The sequence below is a fragment of the Spea bombifrons genome, chromosome 5 (genome assembly GCF_027358695.1).
Source record: "Spea bombifrons isolate aSpeBom1 chromosome 5, aSpeBom1.2.pri, whole genome shotgun sequence".
Lineage (NCBI taxonomy): Eukaryota > Metazoa > Chordata > Amphibia > Anura > Pelobatidae > Spea > Spea bombifrons.
The window spans coordinates 62,648,875-62,664,971 of NC_071091.1; the positions used below are offsets into that span (position 1 = coordinate 62,648,875).

Genomic DNA, 16,097 nt, shown 5'->3' on the forward strand with positions numbered 1-16,097 from the left:
ACTATAGATATTTTAACCTAGTCTCACTTGGTTTTACAACTGCATATATTTTACATAGAGACCAGTAATGTTTATGGCCATCATATATACTTTAAACTTGTAAAGCATTCCAGATTATTACTCATTAGCACCAGCCATGCCGTATCTTACCGAAGTATAGATAGGTGAGAATTTTAAATGATCTAGAGGTCTAAAAGTGATTTGAGAATGTTACTCTTAAAATCTGAATTATTTAACAAAAATCTGTAAAGATGTAAAAAATGATAGCTCATAGTTCCTTGATACCTGCTTATAGTGGTGGCCTCCCATAAAGACACACTTCACATTTGGTTGGTTTTTGGTAATGTGTCAAAAAATAAATGTTTTAGCAATGTTCTATTTTTTTTTCTAGAAAGAACGAGAGAAAATTAATGAATATAAAAGGCAGGTACAAAATCTGGTAAATAAGTCCAAGAAAATTGTACAGCTAAAACCACGCAACCCAGACTTCAGGAGGGACAAGCCCATTGTGCTGAAAGCTCTTTGCGATTACAAGCAGGATCAGGTATGTGCTAAGCTTTAGTTGTGGTGTACAAGTCATCAATCTGATTCATTGGAACATTGATTTGTGTGACGCGTGTGTCCTAATGTCCAAAAAAACAATTGGACTATAAATACACAGAACTGACTGTTAAAAGTTGTCCAGATGGAACCAGTAAATGAGGATATTTAAAAAGAAACTAATCACGGCGTTTTAAATGCAGCCACATAGTATGAATGTTGCTAGTTAAAGCAGAAATGTGGTCATTGGAACATCCGGTTAAGCCCAATGACAACTGATCAGTCCATAGAACGTGTATTTGAAAGCATTACCCTTTTATTCCTAATAGTTGTATGTGAATTAACTGTGTATTATCGGGTAGTGGATTTGATTGATGTTGAGTGTGTGTGCCACAGGGGTTAAGAAGACACTAGTTCCATGGAATTATTTTTAACATGTAAATATATTAAAGTCAATGTAATTGGAAATCGCTTCCATCTCTAAATGTGATCTGTATCTGGTGCATTGTTCTCTATAGAAAGTAATACACAAGGGAGATGAATGCATTCTCAAGAACAACTCTCAGCGCAGCAAATGGAATGTGACTGGACCTGGAGGCCTAGACATGGTGGTACCATCTGTCAGCTTGATTATTCCACCTCCAAATCCTGGTGCTGTGGATCTGTCCTCCAAGTATGTTACCTATATCTCTTTGCAGCTATATGGATCCTAATTATAAAGAACATTTCTGGGGAAATGCTAAGAGTGTACAACAATCACTATGAATACCATAGACATGTCCAACATTATTATTTCTTGTTTTAAGTGATGCCATCACATTCCACTACACTGTACAATGGGTAAACAGGACGTAACAAGTAGTATATAACATAACAATTTGACTTGCCGAGGTATGGAGTGTCCTGCTCAGACAGGCTTACAATCTAGAGGGAGTTATGGTGTACACAAAGTAAATAAATAACACTTTGCACCATGTTAGATGCCATCATTATTATCTTAAAGGTAATGTGCCATGCTGAAATCACAAGATTCCAAAACGCTTGCTAGGCATACACCTTTCCTTACTTTTGGGCATCAGAAACATGGAAAACTAATAGCAAATAAAAACAATGAAGATGGTGAAGTTGGAACTTCAGCAAATCGATAGGCCCACCTTAAGGTGTTTCTTCTTCTTAGAGCTTGACACAGATGACTTTTGCTGGCCACACTTCTTTCATTTTGGGGCTTATATGCAATTATGTGACTCTTTACCTATATACTTGTTTCACTTGTCTGCTTCCAAGTGGAATAATTGTTCTGTAATTACAATACATATGAACTAAACTGTTATCTACTGCATCATTTGGCTTTCTTGTGTGAGATTAAAGTATCCCTCCAAAATATATCACATTTTTTTTTACATTTCTTTTCAGGATTGAGCAGTTCTATGAGGCCATTCTAACTCTATGGAATCAGCTTTACATTAACATGAAAAGCTTGGTGTCCTGGCACTACTGTATGATTGACATCGAGAAAATCAGAGCTATGACTCTTGCTAAGGTATTGAAAGATGTGTTGGAATTAAGAAATTACACAATGTTGCCGTGTTTGCATTTTTTTGATTCTAATTGGATGCTTTGGGATGAATATTTGTGTCTCATTTTTTTTTTATTTATTCTTTTAGTTGAAGACTATGCGTCAGGAAGACTACCAGAAGGTTGTTACGGATCTTGAAGTGCATTATCAGGAGTTCTTGAGGAACAGCCAAGGCTCAAACATGTTTGGGGATGAAGATAAAAAGAAGATGCAGTCGCAGTTCTCTGAAGCACAGAAACACTACCAAACCTTGGTGGTGCAGCTCCCTCGCCAGACTACGGTTACTGAAACAACTCTTGTGCAACAGAGACCTCCACAAAAAACCAAAGGTCTGCATACCTTGTTTAATTTCAAAATGGCTATTTCATATTCTCTCTAATGAAAATCTTATTGTTTCCATGTGCTAATACCAGTTAAATACAAATGGTCAAGATGGACACCACTCTCTATTGTCTCTCTCTCTCGCATGCAACTATTTCTTTTCCACATTGTTGCTAGAGAGAGCAATGGCTGGCCTCATTGGCTGGCAGCAAGTAAAATTTCCTCTCCAGTTTTTGACTACAGCCTTGTGTTTTAACATTTCCCCTCTGAACATTTCTCCATTTGAGCTAAAATTATGTTTGCATGCTTATGTATGCTTTTGATCTTCCTCCATTGTTGCTGCTGCTGTCCAGGTTGCACGTAAGGCAGGCTTTGTAGGCACATGTTGAGCTCAGTAAAACTGTTAAAAACCTATTTAAAATGACACTGGAATGGAATCCAGATTGGTGCATATCATAGTGCAGTTACTGATTGTTACTTTGGTTTCAATGGTTTGATCTTCAAAGTTAGGCACACATCATAGATATTCTCATGCAACGCTGATATGGATGAATGCTTTATTCTTAATGTGTATGTGATATTCTTCATTTGCTTTAAGGTGAGCGAGTAGAAGTAAGCAGCAATGTCTCGACTGTCACTGTGGATAGCAGTAAGGAGATTGATCGTGGCAGAGAAAAACAGGAGAACTGGCTGCTACTTGAGCTGCAGAAGATCCGGAGACAGCTTGAAAGCCATGAAACCAGACTGATGCAAAGAAACATCTACAATTGTGATCAAGAAACTTTTAGAGATTTTACCTACAGAATAAATGACATAGAGGTATGTTAAAAAATAATTGATTAAACCTGTCATTTTTTAAAGTCTTTCCTAGAGGCTGAGGTATTCATTTTTAAATGAAACTATTGCTTTATGAAGCGATCACAATGAGATCATATCTATTTAAGTGTGATATAGCAGTGAGGAAAGTAGCACTTGGGATGCTCAGATATAAAATCAGAATAAAATATAAAGGTTTGCGGTCCTGGCTATGTGGCCCTGACAAAATGCACGCTCATTCTGAGGTTGGTGTAAAAAAAATTAAGTCAAATACGGACCAGATTTGTTGGTAGATGCAGCTTATTAATTTATGCAACCACTATATAACCACTTCTTCTATTACTTCCTCTATTAAGGAGTCGAGGTGTTTTGTGTGACTAATATTATTTTCTGTGAAGAACCCTTAATTGTTTATTTTGCATTTATGTCTTCTTGTTTAAATTTTACTTCACCAAAGTATATTCTGTTTTGTTTCCTGTTTTAAGTACAAGACATGTGCACTGAAACTAAGACACTTGATTATGTCAATAATGAGTGATGCACATTTGAGCGCCATTGTTAAAGTGTATTATGTTTTCTTCAAATAGAGCTTGAGAGGAGAGGGCCAAGGACTGTCGTCACAATTCAGCATCATTAAGGAGACAATGATGAACCTTAAGGGCTCAGACAAGTCTGCGTATCTGCAGTCCGAGCTCAATTTGCTGTTGAAGAAAATGGAGAACATTAATGGCTTTTCCGTGGATCACTTGGAGAGGTATTGTAAAATACCTGTACGGTGATAAATGCTGTACGATGAAGGGGTGTATCATGTCAAATGATTTTAAATCAGCCTAGGTATAAACAGTATTTATCATGAAAAAATAATTGTAAAAGAGCTAATAAAATGCCATATCTGGTTTAAGAAAACATAGCAGTTATGTAGAACATCCAAGCATCCTGCAATTTAAGTAAATGTTTGTTTTATGCATAAATATTTTACACATTATTAACTGTTTCACAGCATAAGTCTTCCATTATCATATGCCAACAATAGCACTTGCATTCTAAATCAATATATATTACATCTCTTCCTTCTGTGCCAATGAGAGTAGCTGCGTAATAATAAGAAAATCAGGACAGGTTTTTGTCTGGCATGGTACTGTCAAGTCTTTTTATTAGATAGTTTGCTACACTTCTATTATAAGTTTAATAAAGCAACATGTGAACATAGAGTTTTTTATTGTCCTATTTTGTTTAAAATTGAATTCAACACCAGTTATGGCTCATTAAACATAGAGCTGTCCCTGTAGGCCTCAGATTTGTTCTGTTTCTCTTAGTGAATGGTGAGGAGCAAGTCTTTTATTTGTAACTGTTTTATTTTTTCTTAAATTTAAGACTTCAGGCGTTGAGGCTCCTTCTTCAAAGTATCCTTCAGACTGAAGATCTGATCAAGGTTTATGAAGCTAGGTTGACCGAGGAAGAAACCATTTCGCTTGACCCTGCAAAAGTTGAAGCATACAGAAGTACACTGAAAGTAAGAATAAAAAAAAGTTAATAATCGCTTCGATATACTTGATGTTGTGGGCAAATTTCAGGGGGCAAACTGCAACTATAAGCTCCAATCGCCATCGTTTTTTTTAAACTCAATGTTTAGCTGTATCTCACATAAACATGTATTTGTTCCCATGCAGAAAATGAGAATGGAGTTAGACCAAAAGAAATCCCTCCTGAAAAACATGGACACAGAGATGAAGAATGCATTGCAGATCAATGACCGTGTGACTAAAGCCTATCCCTACTGTGATGTAGACATCTCGAAATTCACTGACAAGGCCAACCAACTCACAGACCGCTGGCAAAGAATAGAAAAGGAAATTGATGACAGGTAGCCAACTGTAGCTTTATGAATGCTAGAATAATTTATAACTTGAAATACCATAAAAACAAAAAACAGTATTTTTGGTGTCAGTTGGATGACACAGGAGAGGCTTATAAGCAAACCTTTACTCGTGTAGTAGAACTGAAATTATTACTTAACATCCATTGCGCTTGTTGCTTGAACATACAAACACATGAAAAAAGGGACAGTTTCCTGTCATTGACAGCCTCACTAAATAAGAGTGCATATTAATGTACTTTGTGAGTACCTGTATCATGCATTATTCAGAAACAATAAAAAAACAAATAAATAAAGCACTTGAGGTAGAAGCTGCAGCCCTGCAGCTGCCCTCCTCCTCATTGGTTGCTTAAAGCAGGAGATCAATCACTTTAAATCAATGTCTGAATGACCCAGCCTGAACTGACTGGGGGGAAGTATATCATGGGCAAACACATCTCCTTCATGGAAAGATACGTGTGGGGTGGGGATGCATATGGTTCTGCAGAATCTCCCCCACATTTCCAAGAGGGACACCAAAAAAATGCAAAGGATCCACGCAGCTATCGTATGCATTAAAGTGGCCCGTGTTTAGTCGCACGCGTAATGTTAGGAACACATTCCTAAAGATATTGGTCTAGAGTAATAATATTGAGGTCCAAAGCGAGACAGTGAATGGACAACTTGAGGGTCTTCAAAAATGCATTGTACCTGTGATTTTGTGAGCATATTGAATGACTTTGATTACTCATTCTCTTCAGGTCATGGGAATTGGAGAAACAAGGAAAGCAGCTGAGAAATTACAGAGACATGTACCAGTCACTGAGCAAGTGGATCACTGACACCAAGCACAAACAGGACTCCATAGAATCAGTCAAACTTGCAGATTCAGCTATCATTGCCAGATACCTAAATGAGCAAAAGGTAAGCATGTGCATTTCTATCTGTTATATACCAAAAAAATTCTAATTACTTTGTACTTACTATGACGTGTTAATGTTCACAGAGACAAAGGCTCTGATGGGCAATGTATCTGTTTCAGTAACAGAAAATCATAGAAGCTGATTTGCAGCAGAGAAATGTTGAAAAATACGATATCATCCAGCAGAGTCTGTGTCGTGAAGAGATTTTTGCTGTAAAATACCAGATCTGTGTTAAGTGTGAAAATATACTTTTTTTTTACAGAGTTTAAATTCAGAAATCCAGGGTAAAAGAGACAAAGTGGAAGAGGTCATGAAGACTGCGGACCAATGTGCTTCATCCATTAAGGTATGAATGTGAAAATGCAATGTTGAATGTTTAGAATGTATATTGAATAGAATCTAGTCAATGAATTAGCTGTGAGGTGTAGTTTTCAAAGTCTGTGTATGTAGATTTCTCCTCCATTGAAACACTGTTCAGCCATGGGAGATCTTGTAGAATTACTGTATCTACAGCTTTTATGATCCATTACCAACCATCAACCAATATATCTGATTTTTCCACTGTCTAGCATTAAAGGCTTATCTTTTATGCCCCTGTATTTTTTTCCTTTAACTAAATCCATTTAATATTTCTGAATCACATCTGCAGAGGTGGATACAGTAAGGCCCTTTAAGACTCCACGTAAATGCCCTTCACTAGATTATATAGATTATGCTTGCCTAGTACATCTTTATTAAAGACAGGCTATTATCTTGTATGCTTTGCTTGTGGCTGGAGTATTCCATGCTTTTGAAACGTGGGATGTGTTTGACTTCTCTAACAAACCCATATTACGTTCCAGGATTACGAGCTACAATTGGCATCCTATAGCTCAGGGTTGGAAACTCTACTCAACATTCCGATTAAAAGGACCATGGTGCAATCTCCATCTGGAATCATAATGCAAGAGGTATATATGTCATTAGTAAATTAATTGTATTAAAATTTTAAGGGAAGATCATAATTTAATAAATAATGTGCAGATATATGTTATAACAGTGATCTATCAACCTTTGGGGCTTCCATAGGCCAAACCTTAGGCAGCACCCCTGGCAGACTCACCATCCATGGTTCGGCCTCCCGTTTTAAGAAACAGCGCATTGGAATATGGTCTAGGCTTAGGATATGTCACTGTGTTATAGATATTTTTTTCAGCTCGTAGGCAAGGGAAAATATCCAGCCTCCATAATAATAATAATTTGCTATTTGATGTATAATTTACTAATGTTTATCATAATATGTATCATATTAAGGACTAAAATGGATCTTCAAAAACATATTAACGTTATGTATTTTTTTTTCAAATGTAGTCTGCAGAAATACAAGCCCGATACATTGAACTACTTACCAGAGGAAATGATTATTATAGATTTCTGCATGAAATGTCAAAGAACATGGAAGACTTGAAGGTAAAAAATAATTTCTAATAATAAAATCTGCATTATCATGTGAAAACAGAGGGTATCCTACCATTATAATGTACTCTAATTTATAAAAGGAATATGTAACAATTAGCTTGTAAAGTAATGGTTGTCCTTTGGATAATGATGAGAAGCTCTTGAGCAAATGGCACACACCGTGTCTGAAGGATAGGGATGGTGTATGTATTAATGCAGGCAAAACAAAAATGTCAAAGCATATAAAATACATTGTTTAAAACTTGAAATGCCCCTTTTTAAAACAGTTCCGTGTTAGTTCTCAGAATTGTTAATTACAACTAGATCTCATTAAATGGAAAGTTGCAGAATCCTGTTTATAGTGTGTCTAGGGCCAGATTTACAGCTGTGTTAACACTAGACAGTCTTTTCATTTCATGTTGCCTTCAAAGTGATTTAAGAGTATTTGTCAATAGCAGTGCAGGAGCTGAGAACCAAATGTAGGCCAGGTCAGCTACTTTTGGGAGAGGGGGATGGACTAAAAATTGTGATTTGAAATGCAGTGTATTGCAAGTTATGGCCAAATTAACAGCAACCTTGGTGTGCACAACTTTGAACAGATGCCAAATTCACTATTAGTCAAGAAGCATGCAGAGTTCCATCAATTTCAAAATGAATTACCTGCATCTTTTGAACTACGGAACACAGAATTGTTAGCATGTTCCCCTAAATCCTGCACTGGTATTATTCACAAACCACCCCTATAGATACTTTTATTCATACAAGTTTATTGAGGCACAATATTGGGGTTAATCACAAACCTCCCTACCTTTACCTATTTTTTCACAAGTTGGGAAATTTGATGCAAATCTGCCTGTGTTAAGCTCAGTTCCAAATACAACTGATGCTCAACTCTGTACGCTCATGTCTTTCCATGTGTTTGTTACCATTTAAGCCCAGTTTTAACATAAGGTAGCCTAAGGGTAAGTGAACAGACCCCATTGCTTTTCAAGTCTGAATATTTTAAATGTCGGAGATACTTAGGAATGTCCTTGTAATGTATGCAGTTAACCAGTGTATCACATTGGCATTGGGGCACCCTTGCTGACTATTTTACTTGTTTGCAGATGAAAAACACACGGATTGAATTGCTGGAAGAAGAGTTACGACTTGCCAGAGATGCACATTCAGATAATTCCCAGAAAAATAAATTCCTTGATCAAAACCTGCAAAAGTACCAGATAGAATGCTCTGAGTATAAATCAAAGCTCCTTTTGCTGGAGGATATGAGAAGGAAATTTGAAATGGATGGTAACGCTGCTAAGCAGAACTTAGAGAAAAGCTATAGCCAGATAATCGAGCTCAATGATAAAATAACAAGGCTCACCTATGAGATTGATGATGAGAAAAGGAAGAGAAAGGCAATGGAGGACAGATGTGAGCTACAGAAGAATGAGTTTGATCAATTTCAGAAACAGAGGCAGAATGACCTTGAAGGTGTTAACCGTCAAAAAATAGAGATTGAAAAGATAGTCAAGGAGAAAGAATATGAGATTGAAAAACTGAGGATTCTTCTTCAGGACGAGGCCCAACGGAAGCGGGAGTATGAGAATGAGCTGTTAAAGGTAAGGAAGCAGTTTAATGAGGAGGTCGGTAGTTTGAGGAACAAGTATGAGTCAGAAATAAACATTACGAAGACCACCATTCAGCAGATAAGCATGCAAAAGGAAGAAGACACACATGAACTCAGAGCACAACTGGAAAAGCTTGCAAGGGAAAACCGAGACTTGACCCAAGAAATTACCAGATTAAATGATACCATAGTTCAAACAAATGATTTGCGAAGGAGGGCAGAGGAGGATTGCCTTCAGCAAAAGGCCTCAGGTTCTGAACTATCTCAGAGGAAGCAACAAGTTGAGATGGAACTGCAGAAATTGATTCATACCCATTCAGAAGAGACCGCAAGATACAAGATTTCACTAGATGATGCTGCCAGAACAATTAAAGAGCGAAACAGTGACATTGAAAAATTAAAGTACCAACTTCAAGAGGAGGCTGCACGTCTGAGAGAATACGAAAACGAGTTGGTTAAGGTAAGAAACAGTTTTGATGAACAGCTTATAACATTAAGAAACAAGTATGAGACAGAAATAAATATCACAAAAACCACCATCCATGAGATAACAGTTCAGAAGGAAGATAACATCAGTAATTTGAGTACACAGGTTGACAGTTTAACAAGAGAAAAGAGGGACTTGCTGGCCGAAGTCAACAGACTGAAAACCTCCCTTACACAAATGACTCACAACCTCAAGAAAACAGAGGAAGATGCTCACCAGCAGAAATCCTTCTCTTCTGAGATATCTCAGAGAAAACAGCAGCTGGAACTTGAGCTAAAACAAATCCATAGCCTTCGTCATGAAGAAGAGCAGCGTTACAAAAAATCACTTGATGATGCTGCTAAAACAATTCAGGAGAGAAATAAGGAAATTGAACGTCTGAAAAAAGTCAATGATCTTGAAACAGAACAAAGAAAGAAACTTGAGGATGATCACGTGAAATTACAGAGAACACAATTTGATCTGCAGAAGGCAAACAGCAGTGCTACAGAGACTATCAATAAGTTAAAGATCCAGGAGCAAGAATTATTCCGTCTTAAAGCAGACTATGAAAAAATATCTCTAGATAAACAAGTTAAAGAAAATGAGATTAACAGACTTCAGACCAGTTTGAAAGAAGCGCAGACACAAAAACAAAAATTAGAGGAGGAGATTAACCGACAAAAGCGAATTGCCACAGATGAGCATGCCAATAATAAAAAGCTGAAAGATGAGTTGGACAGCCTGAAGAGGACCAACAGCGAGCAACTGAAAAAAATAACCACTCTTACACAGCAAGTAGAACAACTAACCATTGTTAAAAGACAAACTGAAGAAGATTTGAGGCAGCAAAGGGAGTCCTTAGACAGTCAACTGAGGGAGAAGCAAAGAAACGTCGATGAGTTGAGTAAAATTGTAGCTGAGGCGGAAAATCTACGACGACAGCTGCATGTTGAGCAAGAAAACTTACGGCTGGCTCATGGGCGCAATGAGCATTTACAAAAAACGATTGAAGAGAGAAATAGGAGCCTAAATGAGTGTAAAATAGAGATAGAAAGGTTGCAGTCCATCACGGAAAACCTTACTAAAGAGCACCTGAGGTTAGAAGAAGAGTTGCGATACGTGCGACTGGAGTACGAGGAAGTAAAGAAAAGTAAAGATGAAGTAGATGGTGAAAAAAATGCAACAATTACTGAATTAAAGAACCAGCTTCAAACAAGCAACAAGCGATCCTTGGAGCTGCAGGGCCTGATTAATGAGTTACAGAAAGAGAGACAAAATTTGAGACAGGAAATTGAAAAATTCCAAAAGCAAGCATTAGAGGTACTCAAACACACTTCCTCATAATCTGTGTCTTTTCTGCAGAGGTCCACTAACTAATTGTTGATTTTTATTTTCAGTATTACTCAAACTAATGAATAGAATATAATTTAATCATGCCAGGGAAAAAAATTGATGTGAAGCATTTTCCTATCCACATTTTTTGAGGGAATATTTCTAAGCCTGTAGTCATGCGACATGTGCACGGATCAACAGTTTAACCTTATTAAAAGGGGCATTACCAAAGAAAATTATTTTTATTTCCACATAGTATACTGTGTGGTATAGTGTATTATGCAGTTATATGAAAGAAATAAAAATGTGTGTTATATTAAACTTGCTTTGTAGGTAGACTTAGAAGCTAGTCATAGATAGCCATGTGATATGCACAAGGTATAGATCAAAAACATATGTAGTCAATTAATAGTAGTTCATTTTAATAATAAAATCAAGTGGTATCTTTTTAGGTGATTTCTACTTAAAATCTATTTTTTATTTATGTATACATTAATAGTCAAAGGGCGGATGTCTGTAAAATGTATCTATTCCCAAAGCTATGTTGCAAGGCTAGCTCCTGTTTTGATTCAGCTGGACCACCAAGGCATAGAGCTATTCTATAACATGGCAGTAATAATAGTATTTATGTAGTTTAGAAAGTTATGCTATCAGTATACAGAATAGAGCACTTATTAAATGCATACATAATATAATAAACAAATTAAAGATGTTCTGTAATCACAATAAATGTCTTGAAATAACACTTTACTGTTTAACACATACTCATCTTCCAAATAACCCAATTTTTCTTTTCTTTATCTTAATTTAATTACGGTAATATGTCTTCCATTAATTCGTGCTTGGGAAGTGTGTTTAATCATATGCTATTTGTATGGATCCAGTTTTCTATCAAAATCTAATTGTCTATTACTGTTTTTGTAAAATCTTTTTTGCCTGATTTTGTGTAATCTCTTATTGTGTGTAATGTCTGTTGTCCATTATATGTCCCACAATAACACATGTATTGGTTTAAATAAAGAAGCAGTTCACCATTACCAAAATAAACATGTCTAACTTAAATTCACAATCATTAAATGGTTTAATAGTAATATTAAATGGCTAAATAGTATCCAGTAGTGTACCAGTGAAATGGCTTTTGTTGGGTAATTGATAATTGTGTCACAATAAACAATATTCTTCATCCTTTTCTTTAATATAGGCCTCTAATAAGATACATGAAAGCAGTAGCAAGTATTCTGAAGTTATACAAGAAAGAGAGAACCTCCTAAAGAAAATAAAACTTCTTGAACAAGATAAGGCAAGACTGCAAAGACTGGAAGAGGAGTTAAACCGTGCAAAGGCAGCACTAGATTCTGAGAACCGTGTTAAGCAGCGCCTAGAAGAAGAGAAACAGCAAATCAGAAATGAATTTAATCAGTGGAAGAGTCAGTATACACGCAGGGAAGATGAAGTGCAGAGAATTGAAATTGGTTTGGAAAGGAGTGAGAGAGAGAAAACCACATTGAAGAGTGAAATTGAAAGACTGCAAGCAGAGATCAGGTCAATTGAAGAACGGTACAGACGGAAAATGGAGGAACTACACCGAACAAGCCAATCCGAAATGGATGCCCAACGATTGGCGCTGGAAAGGGAGCTAGAAAAACTTAAGAAGCGCCCTCTTGGCACAAACCGTCAGACCCAAACTGATGAGGACATGTGTGTTGATGCGTCCAAATTTATATTTGAAGGGCTTCGGAAGAAAATTACAGCACACCAGCTTCTTGAATGTCAAATCATAACAAAGGCAACATTTGATAAGCTTATAAAGGGGCAAAAATCAGTAGAAGAAGTTGCCGCTGAAATTGAACCATTTCTAAAAGGTGCTGGTGCAATAGCTGGAGTCTCCGTTACACCTAAGGAAAAATATTCCTTTGTAGATGCCAAACGAAAGAAGCTCGTTTCACCTGAAAGCACAGTGATGCTACTAGAGGCACAAGCTGCTACAGGAGGAATAATTGACCTTCAGAGGAATGAAAAGCTCACGGTTGACAATGCCATAGCTCGAGATCTCATAGACTTCCAGGACAGAGAAGCCATTTATACAGCAGAGAAAGCAATAACTGGCTTTAAAGACCCTTTCTCTGGAAAAATAGTAGCTGTTGCAGAGGCTATCAAGAAAAATCTAATCAGTCGAGAAGTTGGCCTGCGTCTTCTAGAGGCTCAGTTGGCAGCAGGTGGAATAGTTGACCCAGTTAATAGTATTTTCTTACCAATAGAAGTTGCGCTATCACGAGGTGTGATTGATAGGGACATGCACCGAACATTAAATGACCCCAATGATGATGCCAAAAAATTTATTGACCCTGTCACCAAGAATTATGTCAGTTATGCACAGCTTAGGCAGAAATGCAGAGTTGAGCCTCACACAGGATTTCTTCTGTTACCTGTAATGAAGAGAAGCCTCTCATTCAAGGGAATTCGACAGGCAGTCACACTGCCTGAACTGGTGGAATCTGGAATTATAAGGTCTTCCACAGCTGATCAGCTGGAAGCTGGGCAGATATCAGTGGAAGAAGTCAGTGAGAGAATCAAAGATTTTTTGCAGGGATCTAGTTGCATTGCTGGTATTTACAATGAGGCAACAAAAGAAAAACTAGGGATTTATGATGCAATGAAGAAAGGCTTGTTGAGACCTGGAACTACACTTGAGCTTCTGGAAGCTCAAGCTGCCACAGGATTCATAGTTGATCCTGTTAATAATCTAAGACTTACAGTGGAAGAAGGCTACAGAAGAGGTCTTGTTGGAATTGAATTCAAGGAAAAATTAATATCTGCAGAAAGAGCAGTTACTGGATATAAAGACCCAGAAAATGGAAATATTATATCATTGTTCCAGGCAATGAACAAAGAACTGATTGAGAAAGGTCATGGAATCCGCTTGTTGGAAGCTCAGATTGCCACTGGTGGAATCATTGATCCCAAAGCAAGCCATCGTTTGCCTGTTGATGCGGCCTATAAACGTGGATATTTCAACAAAGAATTGAATGATATTCTTTCTGACCCAAATGATGACACCAAGGGCTTTTTTGATCCCAACACAGAAGAAAATCTGACTTACTTGCAGCTAAAGGAAAGGTGCATAGTGGATGAGAAAACAAATCTATGTCTACTGCCCCTTAGAGAGAAGAAAAAGTCAGTTCAAACAACACAAAAAAATACCCTTCGAAAGCGTAGGGTGGTAATCGTTGATCCAGACACAAACAGAGAAATGACTGTGCAAGAAGCCTATAGTAAAGGCCTAATAGATTATGCTACATATGTTGATCTTTCAGAGCAAGAGTGTGAATGGGAGGAAATTACTATTTCAGGATCTGATGGTTCAACAAGAGTTGTTCTTGTTGACCGAAAAACAGGAATCCAGTATGATGTGCAAGAATCAATCGAATTAGGTTTAGTAAACCAAGCCCAATTTGACCAGTATCGTTCAGGCTCTTTAAGCCTCACTCAATTTGCAGATATAATCGCCAGCAAAAATCTTAGTGATGATGTGTTAATTTCATCAAAGCATGACTCATTATCTTCCTCACCCAGGTTGCGAAGTGGCTCTTACACCAAAAGCGGCTCTTTTTCAGAACCATTAGAAGAGTCAACTCCTATTGCAGCAATATTTGATAACGAGAACTTAGAGAAGATCTCCATTTCAGAGGGAATTCGGCGTGGAATTGTTGACACCATAACTGGGCAGCGTTTACTGGAAGCACAAGCTTGTACTGGAGGCATCATCAATCCTACTACAGGGCAAAGACTCTCACTCCAAGATGCCGTTAGCCAGGGCATAATAGATCATGATATGTCAGCTAGACTTAAGCAAGCCCATAAGGCCTATACTGGTTTTGACGGAGTAAGAGGCTCAAAGAAATTATCTGCTGCAGAAGCAATGAAAGTAAATTGGCTACCTTATGAAGCGGGGCAACGTTTTCTTGAGTTTCAGTACATAACAGGGGGTTTTATTGATCCAGAAACACAGTTGAGAGTAACTTCAGAAGAAGCAATTAGAAAAGGCATGATTGATGGTCGGACCGCGCAGAAACTACGTGACATAAGTAACTATCCCAAAATTCTGACCTGTCCTAAAACTAAACTGAAAATATCCTACAAAGATGCACTTGACCGCTCTATGGTCGAAGATATTACAAGCTTGAGGATGCTGGAAGCTGCTTCAGTTTCGTCCAAAGGCATAAGTAGCCCATACAATGTTTCTTCTGCACCTGGATCACGCTCAGGATCCAGATCTGGGTCGCGTAGTGGATCCAGAAGAGGAAGCTTCGATGCTTCATCCTCTTACAATTATTCCTACCAATCTTTTAGCAGTTCTTCTATTGGTAACTAATAACTAGAAGCCTTTTCATATTTGTGTTTTGTTTTTTTTAAACTTTTGCAATAAATGCTACTGGTTATCTTACGTAGAGCACATTGTAGGGAAAGAGAGAAAAGCCCACCCCCCATATTTTCCTCATATAGAAAACGTATTATAGGTGCACTGATATTGTGGTGTTTTGACACTGAATAATTTTCTACTGGGTTTTTCTGATATGAAACTATTAGACATGAATTCATGTATTCTGCCGTGTTTTAGTAGCTAGTGTAGTTAACATTTTTCTGTGTCTTTTTCTATAAATGCAGCCCTATATAACAATCCAAACTTTTCTTGCAATATTTTGACAGAAAATATTTTAGAAAGTAGCCTACTAATACAGGTGTATTTGCAATTCATTTTATGTAATATTCTGCACATTTTATGGAGCCTGGTGGAGCTATATCTTTTTATGCAATACTCTCCATATGTTATGGTGCCTTGGGGAGATACATCTTTTGTATTCATCTTTTGCTTATTTGTAATTTGTTATGGTGGCAATAAAATTGAAAACATTTCACTTGTTTTTATGTGCTTTTTTTAAGGTAAACATAGAACTTACACATACCAGGCAAATCTCTTACACACTAGGCCCAGGGGTGCGGAAGCCCCTTGTACAAAACTAGACACCTAATGGGATGGATTCAACTGGTCTATTTATGCTATGGAGGGTGTGCCGGCTCAGCACAACCTTCATTGACTTTATTATCCTTCATATCCTAGCACTCTTTTTCTTTTTGTATGGAGACCCTAGGTCAGGTCTAGGGTGGCCCCAAAGTTAAATACACCACTGGTCCTACGTGTTCTAACAATGTTTAAA

The 16,097-nt window shown here is 37.3% G+C and overlaps 1 protein-coding gene across 4 annotated transcripts in view; it reads left to right on the forward strand.

Moving 5' to 3' along the window:
• Positions 1-15,798, forward strand: part of DSP (desmoplakin) — a 35,183-nt gene extending 19,385 nt beyond the window's left edge. For 2 of the 4 annotated variants that reach the window (XM_053468178.1, XM_053468177.1), the window contains exons 11-24: positions 392-544; positions 1,059-1,213; positions 1,954-2,080; positions 2,205-2,445; positions 3,036-3,256; positions 3,841-4,007; positions 4,628-4,766; positions 4,924-5,117; positions 5,870-6,032; positions 6,294-6,377; positions 6,874-6,981; positions 7,382-7,480; positions 8,575-10,869; positions 12,083-15,798. In XM_053468178.1, coding sequence (XP_053324153.1) covers positions 392-544; positions 1,059-1,213; positions 1,954-2,080; positions 2,205-2,445; positions 3,036-3,256; positions 3,841-4,007; positions 4,628-4,766; positions 4,924-5,117; positions 5,870-6,032; positions 6,294-6,377; positions 6,874-6,981; positions 7,382-7,480; positions 8,575-10,869; positions 12,083-15,253 — 7,317 coding nt within the window. In that variant the 3' untranslated portion in view covers positions 15,254-15,798. The remainder of the gene's footprint in view (positions 1-391; positions 545-1,058; positions 1,214-1,953; positions 2,081-2,204; positions 2,446-3,035; positions 3,257-3,840; positions 4,008-4,627; positions 4,767-4,923; positions 5,118-5,869; positions 6,033-6,293; positions 6,378-6,873; positions 6,982-7,381; positions 7,481-8,574; positions 10,870-12,082) is intronic. The other 2 variants (XM_053468180.1, XM_053468179.1) reach the window with 2 other exon arrangements.
• The last annotated feature ends 299 nt before the right edge of the window (positions 15,799-16,097 follow it).